This window comes from Euphorbia lathyris, chromosome 8 (genome assembly GCF_963576675.1).
Source record: "Euphorbia lathyris chromosome 8, ddEupLath1.1, whole genome shotgun sequence".
In the NCBI taxonomy this organism is placed as follows: domain Eukaryota; kingdom Viridiplantae; phylum Streptophyta; class Magnoliopsida; order Malpighiales; family Euphorbiaceae; genus Euphorbia; species Euphorbia lathyris.
In genome coordinates, this window is record NC_088917.1 from 67618252 (window position 1) to 67643082 (window position 24831).

Sequence of the window (24831 nt, forward strand, 5' to 3'; positions counted from 1 at the left end):
TTTCAAAAGTTGTTTTGCTTTTTCTACATCTTTTTTTTTTGCTTCTATGGCTGAATTGAGAGCCACTATTTTGGTAATTGAACTTGTTTGGGAGAAAAATTGACATCAGTTTTGGGTTGAGTCAGACTCAATGTACATAGTTAATCTGTTTAGACATCGTTCCATGGATGTTCCTTGAAGTATTCGACAAAAGTGGTTGCATTGTCTCAACATTTACTCTAGGACGAACATTCACTTTTCACACATCTTAGGGAAGGAAATAGAGTTGCTGATGCATTGACAAAGTCTGAAGTCTATTCCTCAGCGATCAATTGGTGGCCTTCAACTCCTGTTTTTTGCAACATGTTTATCAATGATGACATCTGTATTATTTCACATTTGCGTTTTTCTTGACTTTTCTTATCTTTTCTCATCCCCTTCTTTTTGTTTGTTCTCCTTCCTATTCTCTTGTTCGAAACTCACTTTTTTCTTTTATTAATATATTGCGGGTTTGACAGTTTTTGGGCCATGGGTCCGCACTTCTATTTCCATTTCGGTTATTTTGGTGAGAGCTACCTGAACTATGTAACCTATACGAGCTACAGTATTTATTACACGGGATTGTTGAAATTAAGTGATGATTATATTAAAATAAAGCATATATTTAAATTGCTAAATAACAGTTCATTGAGTTCTTTGTGGGGTGGCTTTTGTTGCCGTTAGTGATAAGCACGCCTGGCACTCATCATTCCCTCCAACCCTTCTTCTCTCTCCTTTTCCCTCTTTTCTCTCTCTAGCTTTTCTCTCTCTAAAGCTATTCTTGTTCTTCCTCTTCTCCTTAACCCCACTTTTCACTCTCTTCCTCTCTCTTTCTTTCTCTCTCTCTCTTCTCCAACTTTTTTTCTATCTCCTCTTCCTATGCCAGCTTTTCTTTTGTCTCAGCTGCCGCAGGAAAAATCAGAATTCAATCAAAAAATCTGGGTTTCCTAATTTCCACCATTAGATTGGATCTGTGTTTACTCCTATCTTCTCCGAATACCAGGTTATTTTAGTTTATAAATTGTTAATTTCCTACTTCTGGATTTTATTTCTAATGTTTTTGATGTCTGGGTTTTTGAATTGAAGTCTTTTTTGCTGTATTCAATGAAGTCACTATAAGTGGGCCTTTTGGTGAATGATGGAAATTTGAAAATTGGAGTTCCCTGTCCTATCGGAAGTAGAAAAAGTTTTGTTCTTTATTGTTTTGTTTGTTTGTTTTTGTTTGTGGTGGGTGTTTGATCTGGTTTTTGGATAGCTTATTTAGTATTTTCTTATGATTGATCTGAGTTTTTTTAGCTTAATTTTGTTCTATGATTTCCCTCGAAGGCAATGGCTGGTAACGTAATCAAGCTCGGATTCTGTGTTTTTAATGTGAATTTTACGATAGCATTATTGTACTTTTCGAGGTCTTGTATGTTATCGGATTTTGTTATTTGGGTAATTGGGAATTTCTGGTTTTGGAAATGTTGGATTTCCAATATGGGTTTAGGCTTTATTATTTTAATACTCCATTCATTCCCTTATATTCCCTTATATAGGTCATTCTAGCAAATTAGTTTTTCCCCCAAATATAAGTTATTCTAGCATTTTTAGTTTTTTGGTCCAAATATTAAATTTTTTTTGTACTGCTACATGTATTTTTTAATATTCCAATTTTTATTTCCCAACAGTGACATGAGAGCGAATTTTTTTAAGTTAACCAATATATTTATGAGGGCGAGCCTTGGCGCAACGGTAAACGTTGTTGTCGTGTGACCGAGAGGTCACGGGTTTGAGTCTTAGGAGCAGCCTCTTGCCAAATATTGGCAGGGGAAGGCTTACTCCTAGTACACCCTTATGGTGGGACCTCTCCCCGGACCCTCGCTTAGCGGGGACGCGTAGTGCACTGGGCCGCCCTTTACCGTATGAAGAGAGTACATTCGTGATGCAAAAGTTATTTTCTATTAATATTTAATAATATTTGAATAGGTTCTTTCATACTTTCTGAAGCTAGCTTGTGTCTCATATTACTTTTGGCTATGACTTAATTTATTTCTGCAAATACCATCTGGGTTGGTGCATTTTAATGAACTCCACAATCATGGTTTATGAGTGTTTATAATTTTGTTATGCATATGTTACCTGTTCATCTTTACACTTTACCATTGGGCTTTATTGGAACAATGTATCTCATTTTCATTGTTTGGGGCTAAATTCTGACTCCACAATTAGTAGTTTTTCAAACTTTTATTTTACATATATTTTCTCTACGTATCATAGTTTTCATTAAACTCGTATTTTAATACCATTTAAATTCACTTACTTCGATTCCTCAATAGTTTATTTCGACTCAATCTTATTTGGGTTGTAGAATTTCTTTGAGTATGTGATAGGAAAGTTTGGAGTAATTTAGTTGGAGTTGTTATCGAATAGGAAACTTAACGGTGTTCGGAGTTCGAGGTGAGTGGTAATTATGGTTCATGGCACTCTATTTTGCTTGATTTTGAAATCTCTAGTATGAAAACTATTTGATAAGAGTAGTATTTTGTTAAAAATGTCCTTCAATACTTTGAAATTCTCATTTTATGAAAATGTTCTTTTGGTAAATGTATTTCTATTTGAATCTGAACTTTAATTTCTATTTTGTCTTAACACCACTCAAATGAATTTTGTCAAATATTCTCTGCATTAGAGCGTAGGTTTCTGTAGACAGGCTCTTTATATTTCAATTTACTTGATATCATCTGTTTTAGAAATTAAAGGAGTCCATTGAAGTTATATTCAGTTCTGTTTAATCAATTGTTTTATCTGTTACATCGTTTGTGTTGAAAATCTGAATTTGAATTCCGTCATTTGGATATTTATGTTATCGGACAAATATGAGATACAACTTATAGGTTGTGCTCAGTATATCTGTATATGTTATCTGGTCTCGCACCGACCTTCATACTAGGGTTGCAGTATTTGCTCTTGTGTTATCTGTGTATTTGTCTATCTCTGTGTCAGTTGCATTTGCATTAGAATCATGCATAAGGTCGGTGAAGGCATTCTGTATTTGTATCGGGAAGCGCTACCATCTGTACATGTTATCTGGCCTTTAGTGATGTGGAGTATCATCACCCTGATGTTACTGTACCGTGGTTTTGATAATTTCTGTAATTTAGTTATTATTATTTAACTTACTTGATTTGAGTAAATATCGCATTATTATTTGATTTCTTTGCACTATCATGTTTGATAAATTCTGAAAACAAATTTGAAAATTTATCAGCATGTCTGCCTGTTGCTTGTTTGTTATGTGCTATGATTATCACTCACTGAGATTTTCGCTCGCATAGACGGAAATCTCATACCACGATGACTTTAGCTTTTTCAGATTAAGATCTCTATAGCTGGACAGACTTTTGAGTTCGATATTGAAGGAGGATATTATTAGTTAGATATTTCTATTGTACTTATTTGGAGATATTTGGGGTATTTTGTGATATATATTGCTTTATAGTTTAAGTTGCATCATCATGGTATAAGGCTTTATTAGTTAAAAGAATAGTATTTTGTAATTTGAATTCGAGGCTAGCATATGTTAAGGTAACCTTAATTTATGCGCCGGTCATGGCCCGGCTCGGGTTGTGACACTTCGTTACCATAAATATGCAGTCGTAGGATACAAGATTTTCGAAATCTTTAAGCTTGTTATGATGTTACATTGTTACTGTGACCTATAATTCTCAGCCTAGATTGGCAGTAGGGAGGATTAAGAAATTGGAACTTGAGAAGAAATGAGATCAAAAGGGATTTTAAGCGATTTATTAAAATTCTGATGATAAACTGAGAAATTGGCTTTGAAGCACTGAAATACTTGAGTGCCTCAGTTCTGGAATTGCTTAGGAGATTTCCCTATATCGTGATACATAAAATGAAGATAGGTTTTGGCCCTGTTTGGTAAATAGCTTTTTGGGGTAAAATTAGAGGTTTGAGCCTCTGTAGAGATTTTGACTGGTCAAACCTCTAATAGTGGTGTTTGGTAAAGAGAGGTTTGAAAGAGCTTATTTGGTCCAAAAAAACTAATTTTGAAAATGCTGGGTTTAGGAGCTTTTTCAATTAGCTTATTGCTCCATCTCTTTTTAAGGACATTTTTACCCCTAATTACTAACCCTTTAACCCCAAATAAAGGCTTTATCATGTCCTTATTTGTCATTTTACACAAACAGTTATTAGCAATTAGCTAAGTTTTACCAAACAAGTTTATAATCAAATCAGCTAGTCAAATCAGCTAACCAAAAAGTTAATCAGCTAATTGCCAAACAGGGCCTTTATGCTTATTGAACGAGCTTATGCAATTCAAGAAATTTTAACATATTACCTCCAAAATGTAGTTGCATTTACCATGATCAATGTCCTGATGAAAAGATTTGACAGCTAAAAGGTTTTAGTTTAAGGTGTATCACATGTATTGTGCACCAGTTTATTTGACGTTTGTCTGTTTTACTTTGTATTAGCTTCAAAGGTTTTACTTGCTGTAAGACAGAAGATTCTGAGCATAAGGTTATCTCCATTAAGAACGTTATTGCCTAAAATCAAATTTATGTGGGTTCATGCTTCCTCCATTATAGAGTTATTGCCTAAAACTATTTGGGTATATGCTTCCTATAGAAGTTTATGTATTTTATTTTTCAGTTCCTTGTTTTAATTAATTGTACCCTATTCTTTTTCAGGGTCATCTTGTTTCTGAAGCAAGGATTATTGTTTCTGTGTTTAATCTGAAGTTCTGGCAAATTGAAATAATTTAAGTGCAGAAACAATATGGCTGTTTCCATGAAAGATTTGGATCCAGCTTTCCAAGGAGCTGGACAGAAAGCGTATCCTTAATAAAAATATGTAGCATCTTTGTTTTTATAGTGTTGTACAGATAATTTACTCTTCTGGAATTATTTATTTATTTTATGAAAAGTTGCATGTACTGGCTTCTTGATGGCTCATTGGACTAGGTGCTGCAACTTCTGTTGTTAAGATTAGACATGTGCTCCAATGGACCTCTTCACATAATAATTTCCTTAACTGATTTATAGTGGACTAGAAATATGGAGGATTGAAAAATTTTCTCCAGTTCCTGTACCGAAGACTTCTTATGGGAAATTTTTCATGGGTGACTCCTATATTATTTTGAAGGTTAGTGGTCTTTTTCCTTTTCATCTGTGTTGTCTCTGCATATATGCTTTACTTGGCTGGAAAAGATAGGATTCATATATGCTACATTTTGTCACGGATCAATATAGCAGTAACAATCTCACCTTAACTGAGAGTAACATGATATACTGTATATAAATGAGTATGTGATATGAGTCCTGTCACGGAACCAATTGAACTAAGAGCTCAAGTTGATAGTTAAAGGTCCACATCATATTAATATTTGACATACCCCCACACGCAACTGCCCACTGGGCTTGAAGCGTGCACAACACAGGTGCGTATTACCATGTCCTGCAATTTAATCAACAAATGGGGTTGCCAGGAATCGAACCCTTGACTGTTTGGTCAGGGAGGCTCTGATACTATGTCATGGAACCAATTTGAACTAAAAGCTCAAGCTGATAGTTAAAGGTCCACTTCATATTAATATCTGACAAGTCCTCTGTATATATATATGTTGCATGCAGAAGGTCCATTCAGATCTTTAGATGATCATCATTGTAGGTTGCAGTTTGCTAGGATTTTATCATACTATTCTAAGTAATCTATTACTGCATCTTCATCTCTATGCTATTGCTATTTTATGTTTTTTGCATGATGGCATGTCAAAAACACTGACTGAAAACATGAAATTGTACGTTTTCTGCTAAATAATGTGTCCATATATCATCTATAAAAGGTATGTCGTATGTCCCTGTAATGCAAGTGGGGAGCCTCTTCCTGAAACCTTTCATGCAGTTGAAAAGGGACATCTCATTTGGAGGGGCAAAAAGAACCTGTAGTAAATATAGGAGCTGCAATCAGTGGCGGAGCCAGGACAAAACGTTCCAGGGGGCTCAACTGGGAATTTTTTTTTTTGGCCTTCAACATGATAAAACTGTTTCATCTTAGTGTGTTGACTAAAAAATTAAAAGTGTCTAACATGAAAAGTGTAGACATATTTAATTTTCTACAAGTTCAACGCTAGTTTTCTAAATTAAAAGCCCCTAAACAAGTATATTATTCTTTATAAATTGAATATTTAGATTGACATTTTCATTAAAGAAAAAAATAAAAATTAATTAATAATAATGATGAAAAAAGATAATTAAATTAGGTAATAATATTGACATTTTCAAAGGGGAAGGAGGTTTAAGGGAAAAAATTAAAATGGGATAGAAACTGAGAGGGAGATTCATACATGGAAGCAGTTGGTTGTGGAGGTGCCTTTAACTGCCACTAAGGCTGCAAACTTAATTTTATGTTATATAATTACGTCCTATATTATAAGTACTAATTTAACTATCTTGGGGGGCTGCTCGGGGCTGAATCACTATTCCTCAGGGTGTTCCGGCAGGCCGGAGGGTCGGCTGACCCTCCCCGCCCCCTCTGGCTCCGCCCCTGGCTGCAATCTACAATTGTTTTTGTGCTTATTATAAGTTTGAGAAGGAAAAAGTAGAACTTAGAATACACATCAATTTCTTAGGAGAAAAGTGAATAAAAAGAGAACTGACAATACATTGCCAAAATTTTTGGAAGATTAAAAATTTAGAACGATTTAGCTAGTTGCGAACTGGAATGCTGCATTTGCCATTCTATCACCATGGTTCCTATCACAATCATCATTGCTTCTGCAATAGTTCAATACATTATATGGGATCTTAAGGACAACTACGCTTTGATACATTCAGTTACAATCAATAGTACATATTATTACTTTTACTAATAATTCAATTCTATAAATTTCACTTCTGGATTAAAGTAGTTGCAGTTATTTTATTGACTTGTAGAAATCCACATTATGACATTGGTTATTATGACTTAATACTACTTTTCCTTTGTAGACAACTGCCTTAAAAAGCGGTGCCTTACGCCAGGATATTCATTATTGGCTGGGTAAAGATACCTCTCAAGTGAGTCCCTAATTTGTTTTGCATGATTTTGATATTTTGCTGGTCCAGTATTCTTCTCTTTGCATTGCGCCTTGTGATTACACCTCTTTTTGCATAGGATGAAGCAGGTGCAGCTGCCGTTAAAACTGTTGAATTGGATGCAGCCCTTGGAGGTCGTGCTGTACAGTATCGTGAAGTACAGGGCCATGAAACTGAAAAGTTCCTATCTTATTTTAAACCATGTATCATACCTCAAGAAGGTGGGGTTGCATCTGGGTTTAAAAAAGTTGAGGCTGAAGAATACCAGACACGCTTGTTTGTCTGCAAAGGAAAACATGTTGTTCATGTAAAAGAGGCAAGTCTGATGATTTAAAACTTCCCATTGATAAAGAATTGTTAACCCATTCAAAAAGAATTTCTGGTAGTGATCATGATGGCTTATCTTATTATGGATGTTTTTTTTATGGATTAGAGAATGAATTATTTGTGATTTAGCAAGTTTTTTATAAATTTTTATATCTAATATATATATATATATATATATATAATTAATTATATAAAATTTGCCGTGTCCCGCCGCACCCGTGTCTCATATTTTCTAAAAATGCCGTTTGCCGTGTCCGCACCCGTGTCCGTGCTTCATAGCGTATATGTCTCTATTTTGAGGTTTTATTTTTCTATGCAGGTTCCTTTTGCCCGATCTTCACTCAACCATGACGATATTTTTATTCTTGATACCAGTTCAAAAATCTTTCAATTTAATGGTTCCAATTCTTCTATCCAAGAGAGAGCTAAGGCTTTAGAAGTAGTCCAGTATATCAAGGACACTTATCATGATGGAAAATGTGAGATTGCTGCCATTGGTAAGTGGATAATTGGATTGAAAAGTTAAAGGTTATATGATAATTGGGTATTGCGTTATCTTTTTTCCTTTTTTTTCATTTAATATTTCATAATTTTGCAGAGGATGGAAAATTGATGGCTGATGCTGAAAGTGGAGAATTCTGGGGTCACTTTGGTGGTTTTGCTCCCCTTCCTAGGAAAACAACCACGGATGAGAATAATATCGTTTCATCTAATTTTACTAAGCTGTTACGGTACGGCATTTTATATGTTCTACCTTGCTTTTTCATTCCTACTCTATTGTATTCGGCAATGCCGATGATTCTGTATTCTGCATTTGAATTTAGGTTTTAAGAGGAGAATTATGATGTGGTTGTTCTAACTGACATGTTTTCCTTTCAAGTGTTGAGAAGGGGCAAGCAGAACATGTTGAGGCAGATTCTTTGTCAAGGGACTTACTAGACACAAATAAGTGCTATATTCTGGATTGTGGACTTGAAGTGTTTGTATGGATGGGGAGAAGTACATCACTTGATGACAGAAAGAGTGCAAGTGGAGTTGCAGAGGTATACTTTATCTGTTCATATTCAATATGGGTCTAGTTTCAGGATATTTGGTTTCATGTAAATTCTCACTTATCTGTCCCTGTTGTTGGTTGTACTGATCAGGAGTTAGTCCACAAAGCTGAACGGCCAAAGTCCCATATTATTCGTGTAATTGAGGGATTTGAAACAGTGATGTTCCGGTCTAAGTTTGATTCATGGCCGGAGAAAGCTGACGTGGCTGTCTCCGAGGATGGTAGAGGAAAAGTTGCAGGTTGGTGACTCACTCAATGTTTTGGAGATTTTGTTATCATTGTATTTTGTTCCGGTTCACGAGAATCCATCCTAATTGTCATTATTCTCACTAGCGGTAGCGTTTCCAATCTAGTTATCATGTTTGTTTTTTATTATTCTTGTAGTTCTGATTTTTTTAGTGATTTTGCAGCACTTCTAAAACGGCAGGGGGTTAATGTTAAGGGTCTGGTGAAAACTGCACCAGTGCAGGAGGAACCTGAACCACATATTGATGTCACAGGAAATTTGCAGGTAATATGTATTTTCTAGATTTTAATAATTTATTGGACTTGGAATACCAGTTTTGATTGGCTCTTTTTATATATTTCCTGTTTTGATTTATATTATCTCAACGGCCACTCATATATACTGAAATGAAAATCTTTACAAGTAGGCAAATATTTATAGAATTAAAATTTTATCAAGTAGGTCTGAGGGTTTTATTTCTTAATTTGAATTTACAAGAGATCAATCACATATATTACTTTTACTGGATATATCATCTAGTAACCATCTGGCTCATTTTGGTATTTCTCTAGTGGCAAGCTTCATTCTTGACATAAATGCAATTAGCTGAAGCAGATATTTAAAGGACATAAAGGGCTCTCAAAGAGTATAATCAATCTCAACTTATATGAATGAATTAAGAAGCTTTGGTCTTCCGTTTAGGAACTTGGCAACTTATTGGAAGTGTTTAAAAGACTGTAGAAAGGTTACGGAGAACAGATCTCAACTGGAAGTTTCTGTACATATGATATGAATGCTTTCTAGGGATCTTTTTTAAGTCCGCGTTTGCATTTCCTTCCTCTCTATTAGCAGTTTTATATGTTTGCCTGTCCATTTTGCACATACTGTTGTCTGCAAATAACACTATGATCATGTTGCTAAGCAGAATTTCGACCTTGGTTGCACAGGTGTGGCATGTGGATGGGGATGAAAAGGTTCTCCTTCAAGCTTCAGATCAATCAAAGTTTTATAGTGGAGATTGCTATATATTTCATTACGCATATCCAGGAGAAGATAAGGAGGAATTTCTCATTGGAACCTGGTTTGGGAAGAAGAGTGTTGAGGTGAATTTAAAGTATTTCGATTAAAATCATTGATACCTTTATTTTCTCCTTTTCTGTTGTCTATGCTCTCATATTCTCAATATGAGAAGTCTTTTGAGTTTGAGTTTGCCACTTTTTATTCTTCTGTGTGGTTTGAGTTTGCCTTGCTTGGATTTTTGAAGAGGTGCTACAGTTAATGCATTGTAAGATGTTTTCACTAACGGTAGACCCCTAAGTTTCTAGTTCTACCAATGGGGAGAAGAGTGCAGCAGAACTAGATTACTTGTATGTTAATGTTGGATATCGGTTTCTAAATTTTTGACAGCTTCATGATTGAAAAGACCATTGTGGTTTGATTTTCTTGCTGTATGCAAAATTTCAGGTTTTCTATACTTCAAATGGCTGTTAAATTATACCTGAAAAAATAAATGAAACTAATTTCGTACGACTTTACTCAGGTTTTATCTCTCTCCCTCTTTGGATAAGCTCTTTCAGCTGATATCTCTTTGGCATAAAATGTTTTCAACCTTCTTCTTATTCAAGTTCATTATCTTTATTTTTGTTTTGATTTATTGAATAAGCAATTGGGATTTATTCACGTCTCAACCCCATCTCCTTAAGCAGTACAAGTGACACATTTCACGTTGATCTGTAGTTAGCTTCCCGTGTAGTTGTAATGTCTGTGTTCTGTTAATTCTTTTACCCTGCTGTCAAATTCATTTGATTGTTTTTTGGCCTCTCTTGTTGTTGCCGGAAGTAAACACTTGCAAAAGAATGAAATAGAACTTCTTGTTAGACTTGCTCCCATTTTTTGATACGATCAGCAATAAATTTCCTTAATATCAACCAAATCATTGTGTTTGCTTGTGTTGGTAATCAATGGACCTATGCAGAAAAAACTACCATATACAAATTTGCATTTTTGGTATCTGAGTTAGCATGACTTCTGTTGTTCAGTTTATTTACCTCGGTGCCCTTGAAACTGGTCTTCACTGATGGGGCCTTTGTTCTTTATCTTTGTGATATTTTCTTGCTTATATTTTTTTTGCTTGAAGAGAGAGCTCAAGGTTTGTGCGGGCCGCAATTTGTTCTTTACTCACATTGCAAAATTGCATGTATTGATATCAAATTTTGTGGTTTGTCATGTTCTCTGCTTCATTGTGGTGAAACTGTAAAGCTGCCAGTATTTATACTTACATCATTGCATATTGATTTGTTTACTTACAATGCATTTGTTCTGAATTGTAGGAGGAAAGAGCTTCTGCTCTTTCATTGGCAAGCAAGATGGTTGAATCATTAAAGTTTCTTCCAGCCCAGGTTTTTTTTAGCCATTGATCTCTATAAAATTGAGAAGTTACATGTTCTAGCCCTCGTACTGATTTGTTTTTTTTTTCTTCTTAATATGTTTCTTAGGCTCGCCTCTACGAAGGAAGTGAGCCAATTCAGTTCTTTACAATCTTCCAGAGCTTTATAGTTTTTAAGGTTTGTGGGATTTGGAGATATGATGGACGTATCATAATCATCCATTCGTTGATTATAAATTTAGCCTTGACCTCTTTCAAACGCACTACCGAACCAACTAATTTAAAGCTTATCAGGGTGGTATTAGCTCCGGGTACAAGAGTTATATTGCAGAGAAGGAACTCCCAGATGAGACATATAAGGAGGATGGGGTTGCATTATTCCGTGTTCAAGGTTCTGGACCAGATAATATGCAAGCAATACAAGTTGAACCAGTATGTCATGGTCTCCTTTTTATTATCATTGCTGACTAATCCTTTTTTTATTTTAAATATGAAGTTAAAAGTTTTAGTTCAAAAGGTATGCAACTTTTACCTAGCCGATGTGTGTGCAACATGTTATATGATTAACTTTTTCTTCACTAGTCTCATTTTTCTACATATTGTTCTTCAATTGGAAATTCTTCACCCTGAAAAACAAAATTGCTCACATTTTACAATGCTATTGCATGTACGTAATAGTTTGATTCCGCTAGGATATATCCATATTATTTATTTAGTTATCTAAAAGAGCATTTACTATAGGGCAAGTTGTCCTTCAAAGTCACACAAGTTGCATTATGTTATTGTATTGTATATTACTCGAGAAAAAGGCATTGGAGTTTCTATAACATCCATTTACCAGTCCTATATATTATTTTGTTTAAATGTAGTGTAGATGTCAGTTTTGGAACTACTTTCTGTTGATATGCACATGTTATAGGTTCAAATTTTTTCTATGTATATAATATGGGATTTACTTTCTTATTTGCACAATCAGGTTGCATCATCTCTGAATTCCTCCTATTGTTACATATTGCACGATGGTTCCTCTGTCTTTACTTGGTCTGGGAACCTCACAACCGCAGAAGAGCATGAAGTTGTGGAAAGGCTATTGGATTTGATAAAGGTTTGATGCATATTCTTATGCTTTCTGTAGGTAGTTTGATCTAGATTCTTACATTTACAGCTTCGTCCCTCCTTTTTTTAAAGCAAAACATTACTTCACCTTATGTTATATGAAAGTTATGCTGGATTTTAGGTGTTTTTCAATATTATACTGTGTCGCAGGTTTAATAGAAACCTTACTTCTCTTCTAAATATTACAGAGAACTGATATTTAATTTTCAGCAATTATCCTCGGTTTTGGGATTATGTGGCGATCCTAACTAGGGATGGCAATGGGTATTGTACCCGCGGGTATCCGGCACTACCCGACCCTAATGGGACTACCCGTACCCTGTATAAAAGGGTGTGGGACGGGTATGAGATCAAAACCATTACCCGTGATGAGTATGGGATGGGTATGGGAATACCCCAGGGTACCCGTTACCTGTCATAAATCTTTTATATATTAATAAATTATATTATTTTCTAGATGTAAGATGTGGGATTCAAACCCCAACCTTTTGTTCTTCAACCACTGAGTGATACCATTAAGCTACTTTATTCTTATTGATTAAGGTTCAATTTGTTCAATTTTTAGATGGATGATTTATTAAATTTATACTTTGTTAAATTTGTATGCTTGTTGTCATGGAACCGTTTTAACCAACAGCTCAAGCTTATAGTTAAAGGTCCACTTCATATTAATATCTGACACACCCCACATGCGAATGACCACTGGGCTTGAAGCGTGCGCAACACATGCCCATATTACCATGTCCTGCAATTAAATCAACAAATGGGGTTGCCATGAATCGAATCCTAGACCACTTGGTCATATACCATGTCATGGAACCGTTTTAACCAACAGCTCAAGCTGATAGTTAAAGGTCCACTTCATATTAATATCTGACACTTGTAAAATTCTGCAGCCCAATATGCAAACGAAGCCACAAAAGGAAGGTTCAGAATCTGAGCACTTTTGGAACATATTAGGAGGAAAAACTGAGCACCCCAGCCAGAAACTTGGGAAGAACGCTGAGAGTGATCCTCACCTATTTGCTTGTGTATTCCAAAAAGGTAGGGAAATTTTATTTTAGTGGGGATTCTTGGGCTACTTTGTACTTCTGTTTTTATTGATAGTATTTGTGAAAATCTAATTCCTGACTCTTTCTTTCTCCCATGGTTTTAATTACTGCCAAATTGAATGCTGATCTGCAGAAATTCTGAAGGTATCTATGCTTTATAGTATATTAATTTCAACTTTATAATATACTGTATTATTCTGAACTTATTCGTGTTTTCAACTTATGGTGGCTTCGAAAATTATTCACCCCTTACGCAGTTGTGTATTGATGAATTCTGAAAGAACCATGCTTGCTAATAAGATTTTATTGTATGATTTTGTACCAAAGATACAGGTATATGCTTTGCTCTGTAATTATTTGTTCTATTCATTATTGTAGGTGACCGAGATATACAACTTTACTCAAGATGATTTGATGACCGAAGATATATTCATCTTGGATATTCACTCTGACATCTTTGTCTGGGTGGGGCAACAGGTGGACTCCAAGAATAGAATACATGCTTTATCTATTGGCGAGGTATGTCTTAGATAGTGGCACGGTGGAAAATTCCACGATGATACTCTTTTTTCTTTCCTCAATTGATTAAAGTTTGTGATATAGAACAATCTATTTTGGGTCAGTTATTGGGTCAAACCTATGTTGCACGGAAACTCCTCTTCGGTAGCATTTCCACATTTCATGTCCGTTTCGGTTTCAGTTTCATTACCGTTTCTGTGTTTCCTATCTATGTTTTTCTAGAAATAACGTTCCCTGTGTCCGTGTCAGTTACAGTTTCCATTTCCGTGCAACGTATAATCAAACCAGTAAGACCGAGGATTTGGCTTGGTCCATATGTTAATTGGTCCGTTTCCGTGCAACATAGAGTCAAACCAGTAAGGCTGAGGATTTGGCTTGGTCCATATGTTAATCGGCTCTTAGCTTATGATAATTTACCATTCATATTAGCATCTGATTGATTCTTGTATTCTTGCTTGCTACCGACAGAAATTTCTTGAGAATGACTTTCTATATGAGAAGTTATCTCGTGAAACTCCGATATATATTGTGACGGAAGGGAATGAGCCACCTTTCTTCACACGTTTCTTTACATGGGACTCAGCAAAAGCAGTGGTAAGTTAGATTACAATGATTTTGAAGTAGTTAAGTGTATGACTTTAGATTTCTGAAAGAGATCTTAATGTTTCATGGATCATTTGGATGCAGATGCACGGGAACTCATTCCAAAGAAAGCTTATAATTGTTAAAAATGGTGGAACTCCAGTTATGGATGTAAGTTTCTTTCTAAATTTACATGGGTTCTTTTACCATGATGCTTGAAGACACTGAATCTTTAAAATTTTTATCTTCTGTTGAATTTTGGAAAAGGATCTGTGGTAGTGACTAAAACATCAAATTTATTGATTTCTCTTATGATGGAAATAAAACATGTATGCTAAAAATTTATACACCAAAAGCTTAACTTGGTTATTTAGTTCAAAGCTGAAGGTTGAAGGGACAATATGTTCAGTCAATACTTATTGTGCGACACATGTATTATATATTGGGTAAAGTACAAAAGAAATATCCGTGGTTTGCCTGATTTGCAGACGCAGTCCAGTGGTTTAAAAACTTAAATAGGGGTCTGAGGCTTGTGAAGTTTTCACTTAAAGGATGTGAGTCAATTTTTCGGTCAAACAATAATTATGATGGTTTAGTTAATTTGCAAAGTCAGACCTTATATGTATATAGGGTAATTTGCAAAGTCAGTCTTTTTTGCTCCAAATCCCTCCTTTTTGGGCTAAATAGTCACGATAATAATTTTTGACAGAATGTCTGTGTTTGCAAACTACACAAAGCACATACCCCTCTGTTTTCGAACTTTTAAACCACGGGATTGTCTTTTCAAACCACATGTTTTATTTTTGTGCTTTTCCTTTATATATTTTTATTATTGGTTATAAGTTCGAAAGCTTGTAACTGGTTTCAGTCTCTAATTTCAGAATGCAAACTTCCTGTAAATGTCTATTACAAGTAACTAGTTTATTCATTGTTTGGTGGTCTTATTCCTCGTATGCGGTTGTTTTTCTGTTTCAAATCAATTTCTGATTGTATAAAATAATGCTTGATTAGAAACCCAAACGAAGGACACCTGTCTCATATGGAGGAAGATCATCTAGTGTGCCAGAAAAATCACAGCGTTCCAGAAGCGTATCATTCAGTCCTGATCGAGTTCGTGTCAGGGGAAGATCACCAGCTTTCAATGCACTAGCTGCTAATTTTGAGAGCCCTAGCTCAAGGAACCTTTCAACTCCGCCACCAGTTGTAAGAAAGGTTTATCCAAAATCCGGTGGGTCCCCAGATTCAGCAAAAGCAGCTTCCAAATCTTCAGCTCTTGCAGCACTTACTGCAGGTTTTGATCAACAACCGCCACCGGCACGACAAGTTATCATGCCTCGTACTGTCAAAGGTATTATTGAAGCTTCTTGAAGGCAATTAAGTTGGCAATTAGCATACCTAAAATCTTCTTGGTTGTAAATTTGATCATATTGCTTGTCATGTGTTAAAGCGACGGGCCCTGAGACTCATAAATCATCGACTCCTAAATCATCATCTGAGTCAAACAATAATACTATGAGCAACCGAATAGAATCCCTCGTAATAGAGGAAGACGTGAAAGAAGGTGAAGCTGAAGATGAGGAAGGGCTTCCAATATATCCTTACGAACGCCTTAAAATTAACTCTTCAGACCCTCCCACTGATATCGATGTGACCAAGCGAGAGGTAAACTATATTATACTATCAACAATTGGCTATAAATTATCGTAATCATACATTTTTCAACTGTTCTAAGATGTTTCTCTTGTATTCGTGTAGACTTACCTATCGTCAGCAGAGTTCAGGGAGAAATTCGGGATGGCAAAAGATGCTTTCTACAAGTTACCTAAATGGAAACAGAACAAGCAGAAGATGTCCCTTCAGTTGTTCTGAGTGTGTCCTTTCGCTTCGTTCGCACCTCACCTTTGCCTTTCATTCGGGTCCCGAAAGAAAGCTTATTTATGAATGTGTACAAATTCTTCCCTGGAAAAAGATAGATACATTTTTGGGATGTTTAGTTGCTTCTGAAAATCCTAAATCCTCCAAATTTATTCCTTCCTGCAGTGAGGGAGCTCAGTTGCTCAGAAGTAAAAGGGACAGCATCAGTGCTTTTTTAGCTGCTTCTGCTCCCAGGAAGCTTGTTTATTGATTGATGGACAAAACCAGAGTTTTTTTTTCTTTTTTTCAAAAATTTCTTTAATTTTTTTTTTCCTCCTCCCCCCTTTTTGATTGAGTTAGTTGGGTTGGTATTCTTTTTATGAGCAGAGGTTTGTTGTGAGCTTGCATTTTTGTTTTCTATTTTTGAATTGGAAATTTGAATTAGGGTTGAGAATGGAGACAGTTTAGGGTGTAATTTGTACAACTGAGGATGAAAGTATGTAAAGCAGAGTGTATAAACCAGTTCACTCATCATCTGTTTTAAATAAAGGTGTGTATTTTGAATCGCACTTACAAATTTATTTTTAAATGAATTTCACCTAGAATTATTTTTGGATTAAATAAAACTTTTAAATTTATTATTTTTTAAAAGTTGTGCGCAATGCACTTGCATTAAACAAATGAAGATTACATTAAAGAGAAAGAAAAACCTCCAACCCACTCCATCTATGTGATTCAAACCCATGATCTCTAGAGTCATAGGTAAGTTCTCAACCAACAGGCTAATAGCTTCATTTTAAGATACAAGTTAACTTTTGTTTTTATTTTTGAAAAGAAACAATTTGTATTAAAGAAGTCAAAGGAAAGAACATCGATAATAAAAAAAGAGGTGATGGTCATGTCCACTGGCCTCTGATCAGGTTTAGGACTATTAATAGTGTGAACCACAGTTTGTTATTGGCTTGAATTGCTAATGTTTCTGCTACATGTTACTTGTCGTGATCACGAATAAGGATTTGCTGCTAAATGTTATCTGTCGTGATCTAAATGTTATCTGTCGTGATCACGAATAAGGAACACAAAGAACAAAAGCAGATTTGCTGCTAAATGTTATCTATCGTGATCACGAATAAGGAACACAAAGAACAGAAGCCTACTTCCTGAGAGATTCCAGCATCAACGTTGCAAAGAGAGCAACCCTCGTACAGATTCTTCCAATTGATGAATAGTTATACAGTATCCCTACAACTAAAAATTGTATGATCAGTTTTGAACCAATTGCCTTGAAGAAAAGTTAGCTTTACATAATTTTATGAAATTGAACTTGTGGAATTTGATTTTTCTTTTTTAACAAAAACTTGGAATTACAAAAATACTTTGTTATGTGCCCGCGAATAGGATCTCGCCACGGGTCCTAGGAATTAAGAAATGAGAAATCGAAGATGAATTCTACGAATTCTATTATTGAATACAATCGGATGATTTGCAAGTAGATTACAATCTGTTATTTATAACAGATACAATGGAAATGGAAAACTGTTTTGTAACTAACTTTGTAACTGCAAGTTACTAAATCACTAGAGCAAAATGTGTTGTAACTAGTAAAACTGTAACTTTGAAACAGTTTATCTTTATAGTCCCCCCTCAAGCTTGAACTGAAGGTAAGACAATTCCAACCTGGAATGATAACTCTGTAAGTTTGGAACCAATCCATGGTTTAGTAAAGAGGTCTGCTAATTGATCTGCTGAATTAACATGAGGGGTGGTTAAGAAACCTTGTTCCACATAATCGCGTATGAAATGGACATCAATATCGAAGTGTTTAGTTCGATCATGATCTATAGGATTAGCAGCAATTGCAATAGCAGAAGTGTTGTCACAGTGTAATGCTATAGGAAGTCGAACCCTAATAAAAAAAGGTTTCAAGTATGAAATAGATCCATCGAATTTCACAAGATGTAACACCTAAACTTCTGTATTCAGCTTCAGCTGATGATCTGCTAACAGTAGCCTGTTTTTTGGTTTTCCAAGAGATCAATGCTTTGCCAATCAAAATACAGTAACCTGTCACTGATTTTCTTGTAGTTTTGCACATAGCCCAATCAGAATCACAATAACCTCTAACAATTAAGTCATGTTGGATAGGATTGAGAATAGCCCTGTTTAAAGTACCCTTCAATCAAATACCTCAGTATATGCAATGCAACATCAAAATGGTGTTGATAGGGCATTGACATGGCTTGACTTTAATAAATGAGTTGGAAAGCTTATGCCTGGTCTTGTAAAACCTAAATACAAGAGTTTACCTATTAGTCTTCAAAAACTGTCTGGTGATGTCAACTTCTCTGTCTCTGCGTGAAACTGAAATCCTGAAGGCAAAGGTGATGTTGTTGCATGTGCTTCAGCCAGGTTAGAATCCTTCAATAGATCATTGACATATTTTATCTGTGAAACCAGTAAACCTTCATCTGACATTGCCATCTCTATGCCCAAAAAATACTTGGCATACCCCAAGTCTTTGATTGTGAACTTCTTGTACAAATACTGCTTTACTTGAGTGATTTTGACCTCTGAAGTACCAGAAATCAGAAGATCATCTACATATAACACAATAATAGTAAAATTCTCTGCAGTTTTCATTGTATACAAACAATGATCATGTGCAGACCTAATGAAACCAAATGCCACGAATGTTGAGGACATTTCCTTATTCCATTGTCTGCCAACTTGTTTTAACCCATAAAGGGATTTAACACGCTTGCAAACTTTTGATTTATCTGCCACTTCATACCCTTTTGGTATTTTCATATATAGATCCTCATCAATAAAACCATGTAATTAGGAATTATTGATGTCAATTTGATGTACTGGCCACCCTCTTGCTGCTGCAATAGCTAGAAAAATTCTTACTGTTACACCTTTTGCGACAGGAGAATAAGAATATGTATAATCAATTCCAAACAATTGATTATAACCTTTAGCCACAAGTCTGGCCTTAAATCTGTCAACAATGCCATCTAAATTGTATTTGATCCTGTAGACCCATCCTGATGCAATTGGTTTCTTTTCTGGTGGCAATGTCACGAGTATCCATGTTTTATTCTCCTCTAAAGCTTTTAGCTCCAGTTTCACAGCTGCAATCCATCTTGGATCCTTCACAGCTTCAGCATAAGATTTAGGCTCATGTTTTTCTGTAATTTTAGCCAAGAAAGCTAGATGTTGTTGATGAAAGATATATGTGCAACTAATGGCATTGGTTGATTCTGTCTGTATTGCAGATACAAAATCAGTGAGCCATGCTGGTTTGTGAACTTGTCTGCCTGTTTTAGTAACTTGTTCAACTGCTGGTGGTGAAATAGCGATAAGTTTATCACTTGAAATTTCTTTAGAAACATACCTGCAGAACTAGTAAACACAGGCAATTCAAAAATATTAGTGTTAGTTGTTGTCACTGTTTTGATTTCCTTAAAAGGAAATATCTCTTCATGAAAAATAACATCCTTGGATACTGTTATTGCCTTTATATCAAGATTATATACCAGGAATCCTTTTTGAACTGGTTTGTATCCCATAAAAACACCTTTAAAAGCCCTTGCGTCAAATTTGTCTTTACTTGGCTGCATGTTTGTGATGTAACATAGACATCCAAAAACCCTTAGATTCTCATACTTAGGCTCTCTCCCATATAACTTCTGAAATGGTGTTTGCCAATTCATAGACTTCACAGGCAAGAGATTGATTATATGTGTTGCTGTCAGCATCGCCTCTCCCCAGAAAGTGATGGGTGTATTTGATTGAAATAATAAGGATCTTGCCACTTCCAAAATATGTCTGTGCTTTCTCTCTGCCACCCCATTCTGTTGGGGTGTGTAGGCACAAGTTTTTTTGATGAATAATGCCAAGAGAAGAGAATAAACCAGTACACATTCCATTTACAAACTCAGTCTCATTGTCATTTTTCACTACTTTGACAGTTACTTCAAATTGATTGTGCACATATATAAAAAAAACTATTTAAGAGAACCATGAACTTCTGTTTTAGATTTAAGTAAGATTAACCACAATGCTCTTGAGTAATCATCTATAATAGTAAGGAAAAACTTTGATCATGTCATAGATTGTTGATGGTAAGGACCCCATACATCCAAATAGACTAATTCAAAAATTCTGTGAGATGCAAATTGACTATTAGAAAAACAGAGCCTATGTTGTTTTGCAAGTGGACATATGGAACAAGGATATTTTATTTCTTTGAAATTGACTGCAGATATGTGCTTCATCTTTTCAAAAGAAGTGTGTCCTAAGCGAAAATGCTATAACAAACTATCGTTCTTAGAAATACAATCAACATTTTGAGCATTACAACTAGAACAAAAATCCTTTATAACTTTTTGCTGAAAAGATCTCTGTGTAAGCTTGTATAGTCCTTCATGGTAAAATCCTACTCCAATCACCTTCTTAGTCCTCAGGTCCTGTAACAAGCAATGATTTGCATAAAAATGACCCTGACTTGTCCTTCTTGCAATAACTGTCCCACTGAAATGAAGTTATATTGAAATGCAGGAATGTGCAATACATTATTCAACACCAAATCAGGAATGTGCAATACAATATGTAACCAAAATTAGAAGAGTAAGAACCATCCTTTGAATAATGCAAGATGTGCCTATTCAGAATAAGGTTTAATGAAATAACCATATTAATAACAACCAATGCCTCATGGTGGTGTAGCAAATTAAACAATTTACCTTTATTCCAAACATACGAGCCCTTAACAACGAGATCCACGAGCTTACTATTTTTGTTCCTTGTCGCAGAAGGGGAAGACACAAAAAAACTAGATTCATTTTAAGCAGATTCATGTCTAAACCAGACAACGAGCACTAGAACAGTTGCAATGGATTCTCAGATATCCACGGGGTACCTCCAAAATGAGTTTATGCCTTAGAGGTGGGAAGGCTGAATTGAATGGCTACACAGATACAGACATGACAATAGATCTTGATTCCAGAAAATCTACTTCAGGATATCTGATTACATTTTTAGGGGGAAGAAGTTTCATAGTAATCAAAGTTACAGAAATGTGTTGCTCTATCAACTACGGATGCAAAGTTTATTGCAACTAATGAAGCGTGCAAAGAAATGCTTTGGATGAAGTGGTTCCTACAAAGGGCAAAGGCAACATAAATACATGGATTGTGATAGTCAAAGCGCGATCCACTTGAGCAAGAATTCGAGTTTTCACTCGAGATCGAAGCACACGATGTGCGATATCACTGGATACATAATATGTTGGAGTCTGAACAATTACATGTTGACAATAGTTGAGATATGATGACCAAGTCCTTACTCAAGGACAAATACAAATTTTGTAGAGAAGCAGCTGGACTGCTAGAGCCCTCCACCTAATTTGGAAAGGGGAGATTGATGAGTTTCCCTCGTTAGTGGAGAGGAGAAAAAACAGAAAAAACATTAGAACTATAACTTTTTTTTTGGTATAATATTAAAACTATATTAAGTAAAGAAAAAACAATTAAAGGAGAAGAGAGAAATATGTTAACTATATGTAACATATGTGTTAGAATAATAACAACTAAGTTTTGTTTGTAAGATCATGATGATATGGATTCAAATTAGCTACAAATAGTTGAGAAATAAACCCATTCGTGTTAGAGAAAATTATCTCGAGAGAAAAACAGAGTTTAACCATCAATATTTGGTGAGATTATAATTATATTTTTATTTTTCTTGGTGAAAAATAAATTAATATTTACCCATTTTATTTATATAAGACTGAGAGAGGTCCAATTCTAAAAGTGCTATATTTATTTATTAATTCTTTGATTTTTTTTTTATCTTTCCCAACAAATCCACCTTATTCTTTACTAAAACAATTTAATGCTGTTTTGAAACCAAATATACCAAGAAAAATATTTATTTTTTTAGAAAAAAATTTTCTTAAAAAAATTGTCCATTACATGCAATAAAAGCCTTGAAATATTGAATATTTCATTTATTTTAAAAATAATTATGATTAAAAATGGTTGTGCTTTATCTTTATTGATAAAAAATTATATCACAACGAAGAATGTAATTTAGATAGTTAAGATACCAGATTAATTTAATCATTCAACCAGAATTTAAATCTTAAAGATAAATATGCGATATTACAAAAAAAGATAAATATGTAATTATAATTGAAGAATAATGTATAAATTTAACTGTATAATTATTGTGGGAGAGTGAGTTTAACATCCACATTCAAAACAATACAATCTTATCCATACTGTTTACCAAATGCTGCAATTTCAATCCTGATTAACCAAAAATGATTTTTTTTTCATATACAATTTCATATTCATCACTCTCAAACTTCCAGAGTTTTGGTCACAAAAAAAACTTGAAATCACAATTTTATATTATAAAAATTTAGGTTTGAAATTGCAATGTCGAAAACGTTATACTTAATATTGGATTGTTTGTACATGAAAATTAAAGGGTAAAGTATAAAAAAATGCTCGTGGTTTACTTTATTTGTAAATAGAGGTCCGTGGTTTAAAAGTTTACAAATAGAGGCATGTAGTATATTTTTTTTTACAAAAGAAAGTATTTAAAATTAAATTTTTAAGTAATTGATGACAATAGGAGCATTTTTTTAAAAAAATTCAATTATATTTATATATTGACAAAATACGGATCCCAAAGTCAAATTAAAACGATTTAAAATAAATTTAAATATCAATTTAGTTCATAAACTGTCAGATTAGTAAAAAATGTAAAATTCCCCCATATTATTTATTGCTTCGATTTAGGAAGTTGTTTTTTTCGGAGGTTATATTTTGCTGATATGTAAGAATAAATTTTTTTAAGATAAAAATGTATCTAGTTGTAATCAAAACTTAATTGTGTAATTGTAATACTTTTGTTTTGTAAATAAAACATATCACATACCTTTATTTGTAAACTTTTAAACCACATACATCTGTTTGCAAAATGGGCAAACCACATGTATTTTTTGCGTACTTTTCCCAAAATTAAATATACTCTTTTCCAATAACCATGAATTTATATCTAATTCACATTATTAAAATAATTGATGGAACTTTAATTTTCGAAAATACCTACCCAACTTTGAAGATTAGACAAAAAAAATAAATAAATAAATAAATAAAAAAGATGATAAATCACATTAAGTATAAACAAACTAAAAAAGTGAGAACTAAGTCCATTTGTTTTCTTCTAAAAAAAATCCAATTGTTTGACCAGTGTTATGAATAAAATAGGTAATAATATATATATTCTTTCAAAAAAAAAATATATATATAAGAAAAGAATATTAGAAAAAAATGTTATTCTCTTTAAAAGATAAATAAATTATATGAAAGCAAATAAGAAAAAGAAAAGATAAAACCAAACTATTTTTGGATATTCTAACATTATTTTTTAGTATATCTTTTAAATATTCTGAAATGAACCAATGTTATTTGTGAACAAAATAGGTAAAAGATTCCAGGGTTTTGGAAAATAAAAAACTAAAAATTAAATATATTATCATAAAGATAAAGTTCATTATCTCAGAAAAATACATTACAAGTAAGAGGAATAAGAAATGAAGATGAAAACAAAACTATTTTCCCCCAAAAAATGTTAATTTAATAAATTTAGATTTTTATTCGAAAAAAAATAAGGTAAAATAATAGTTTTTTTTGAAACAAAGATAAACTTTATTAAACATCACAAAACATGTCTCTTACAATGGCATCACCCATCCAACTCAGTTCAGAAAAAGAAATGTAATCGTTAGCTAAGGAACCAGACTGTCTTGCCATCGCATGAGCAGCTGTGTTCGCTAACCGCGGTATAAATGAGACGGAATAACCTGGTCTAAAAATCAAAATATCCATATAATCCTGTAATATACAACTATAGTCTGAAAGATCTTCGCTGTTGTTAAGAATACTAGAGACCACTCATTGCGCATCCGACTCGAATATAACTCGTTCCCAACCCTCGTTTGCTGCTAAAACCAGTGCTTTCCGGATTGCCAGAATTTCAACAACACGAGGTTCCGTTACACCAATAACCTTCGAGCTGCAGACAACAATTACCTTACCCTGGCTGTCCCGAACTACACATCCCAGGCCACCCGATTGATGCTCGTGGAAGACAGCACCATCCGTGTTGCATTTCAGATGACCAGTAAGCGGCGGGTTCCACTGAACTTGGGAACGAACTGCTGTATCTAGTTGATTGGACCTGCAGATTGTACGATTTCCACTTCTCATAAAATAATAGTTTAATTTAGTTTTTCTGATAGTTTATCCAATTTCTCGGTTCGTCACACGTTTTTGGTGAATCCTTTTCCAATTAAAATTTTATACGTACGTTATGATTCAAACTCGAGATTGATACCTTTCGTGACTTAAACTAAATTTAATTGAGGTTTATATTTATGTTTTATAAATAAAAATTTAGTTATTTATGAACGCAGAAAAAGACAAAATGAAAACTATCTTTTCAGGAATCGGTTGGTTGGGCTATAGATGTAGATGTTGCTTGCTTTGCCTTTGCTTTCTCTCTACAAAAATAAAATCATTTTTTAAATAAAAAATCCTAAT

At 34.3% G+C, this 24831-nt stretch overlaps 1 protein-coding gene across 2 annotated transcripts; it reads left to right on the forward strand.

The window, feature by feature from the left end:
- Positions 1 to 758: 758 nt before the first annotated feature.
- Positions 759 to 16782, forward strand: LOC136202134 (villin-4). Of its 2 annotated transcripts, XR_010674320.1 has the most exons (24): positions 759 to 1021; positions 4713 to 4856; positions 5067 to 5166; positions 7011 to 7079; positions 7177 to 7413; positions 7744 to 7921; positions 8023 to 8155; positions 8305 to 8467; positions 8570 to 8717; positions 8889 to 8989; positions 9652 to 9807; positions 11035 to 11103; positions 11200 to 11268; positions 11385 to 11522; positions 12067 to 12195; positions 13103 to 13250; positions 13392 to 13402; positions 13637 to 13777; positions 14246 to 14371; positions 14465 to 14530; positions 15371 to 15707; positions 15807 to 16021; positions 16115 to 16304; positions 16400 to 16782. XR_010674320.1 is itself a non-coding variant. In XM_065992624.1 (23 exons), the coding sequence occupies exons 2-23, from the start codon at positions 4801 to 4803 to the stop codon at positions 16226 to 16228; spliced, it is 2904 nt and encodes a 967-aa protein (XP_065848696.1). In that variant the 5' UTR covers positions 759 to 1021; positions 4713 to 4800; the 3' UTR covers positions 16229 to 16782. The 2 variants fall into 2 exon arrangements, 1 of the variants encoding a protein (XP_065848696.1); XM_065992624.1 differs by having other exon boundaries at positions 16115 to 16782.
- The last annotated feature ends 8049 nt before the right edge of the window (positions 16783 to 24831 follow it).

What these genes read in the sequence shown, in the direction of transcription:
- LOC136202134 (XM_065992624.1), top strand. Translation starts at nt 4,801, where the DNA reads ATGGCTGTTTCCATGAAAGATTTGGATCCAGCTTTCCAAGGAGCTGGA. An exon ending in ATGTCACAGGAAATTTGCAG is followed by an intron (nt 8,990 to 9,651) that starts GTAATATGTATT and finishes TTGGTTGCACAG; the next exon opens with GTGTGGCATGTGGATGGGGA. An exon ending in TTGGGAAGAAGAGTGTTGAG is followed by an intron (nt 9,808 to 11,034) that starts GTGAATTTAAAG and finishes TCTGAATTGTAG; the next exon opens with GAGGAAAGAGCTTCTGCTCT.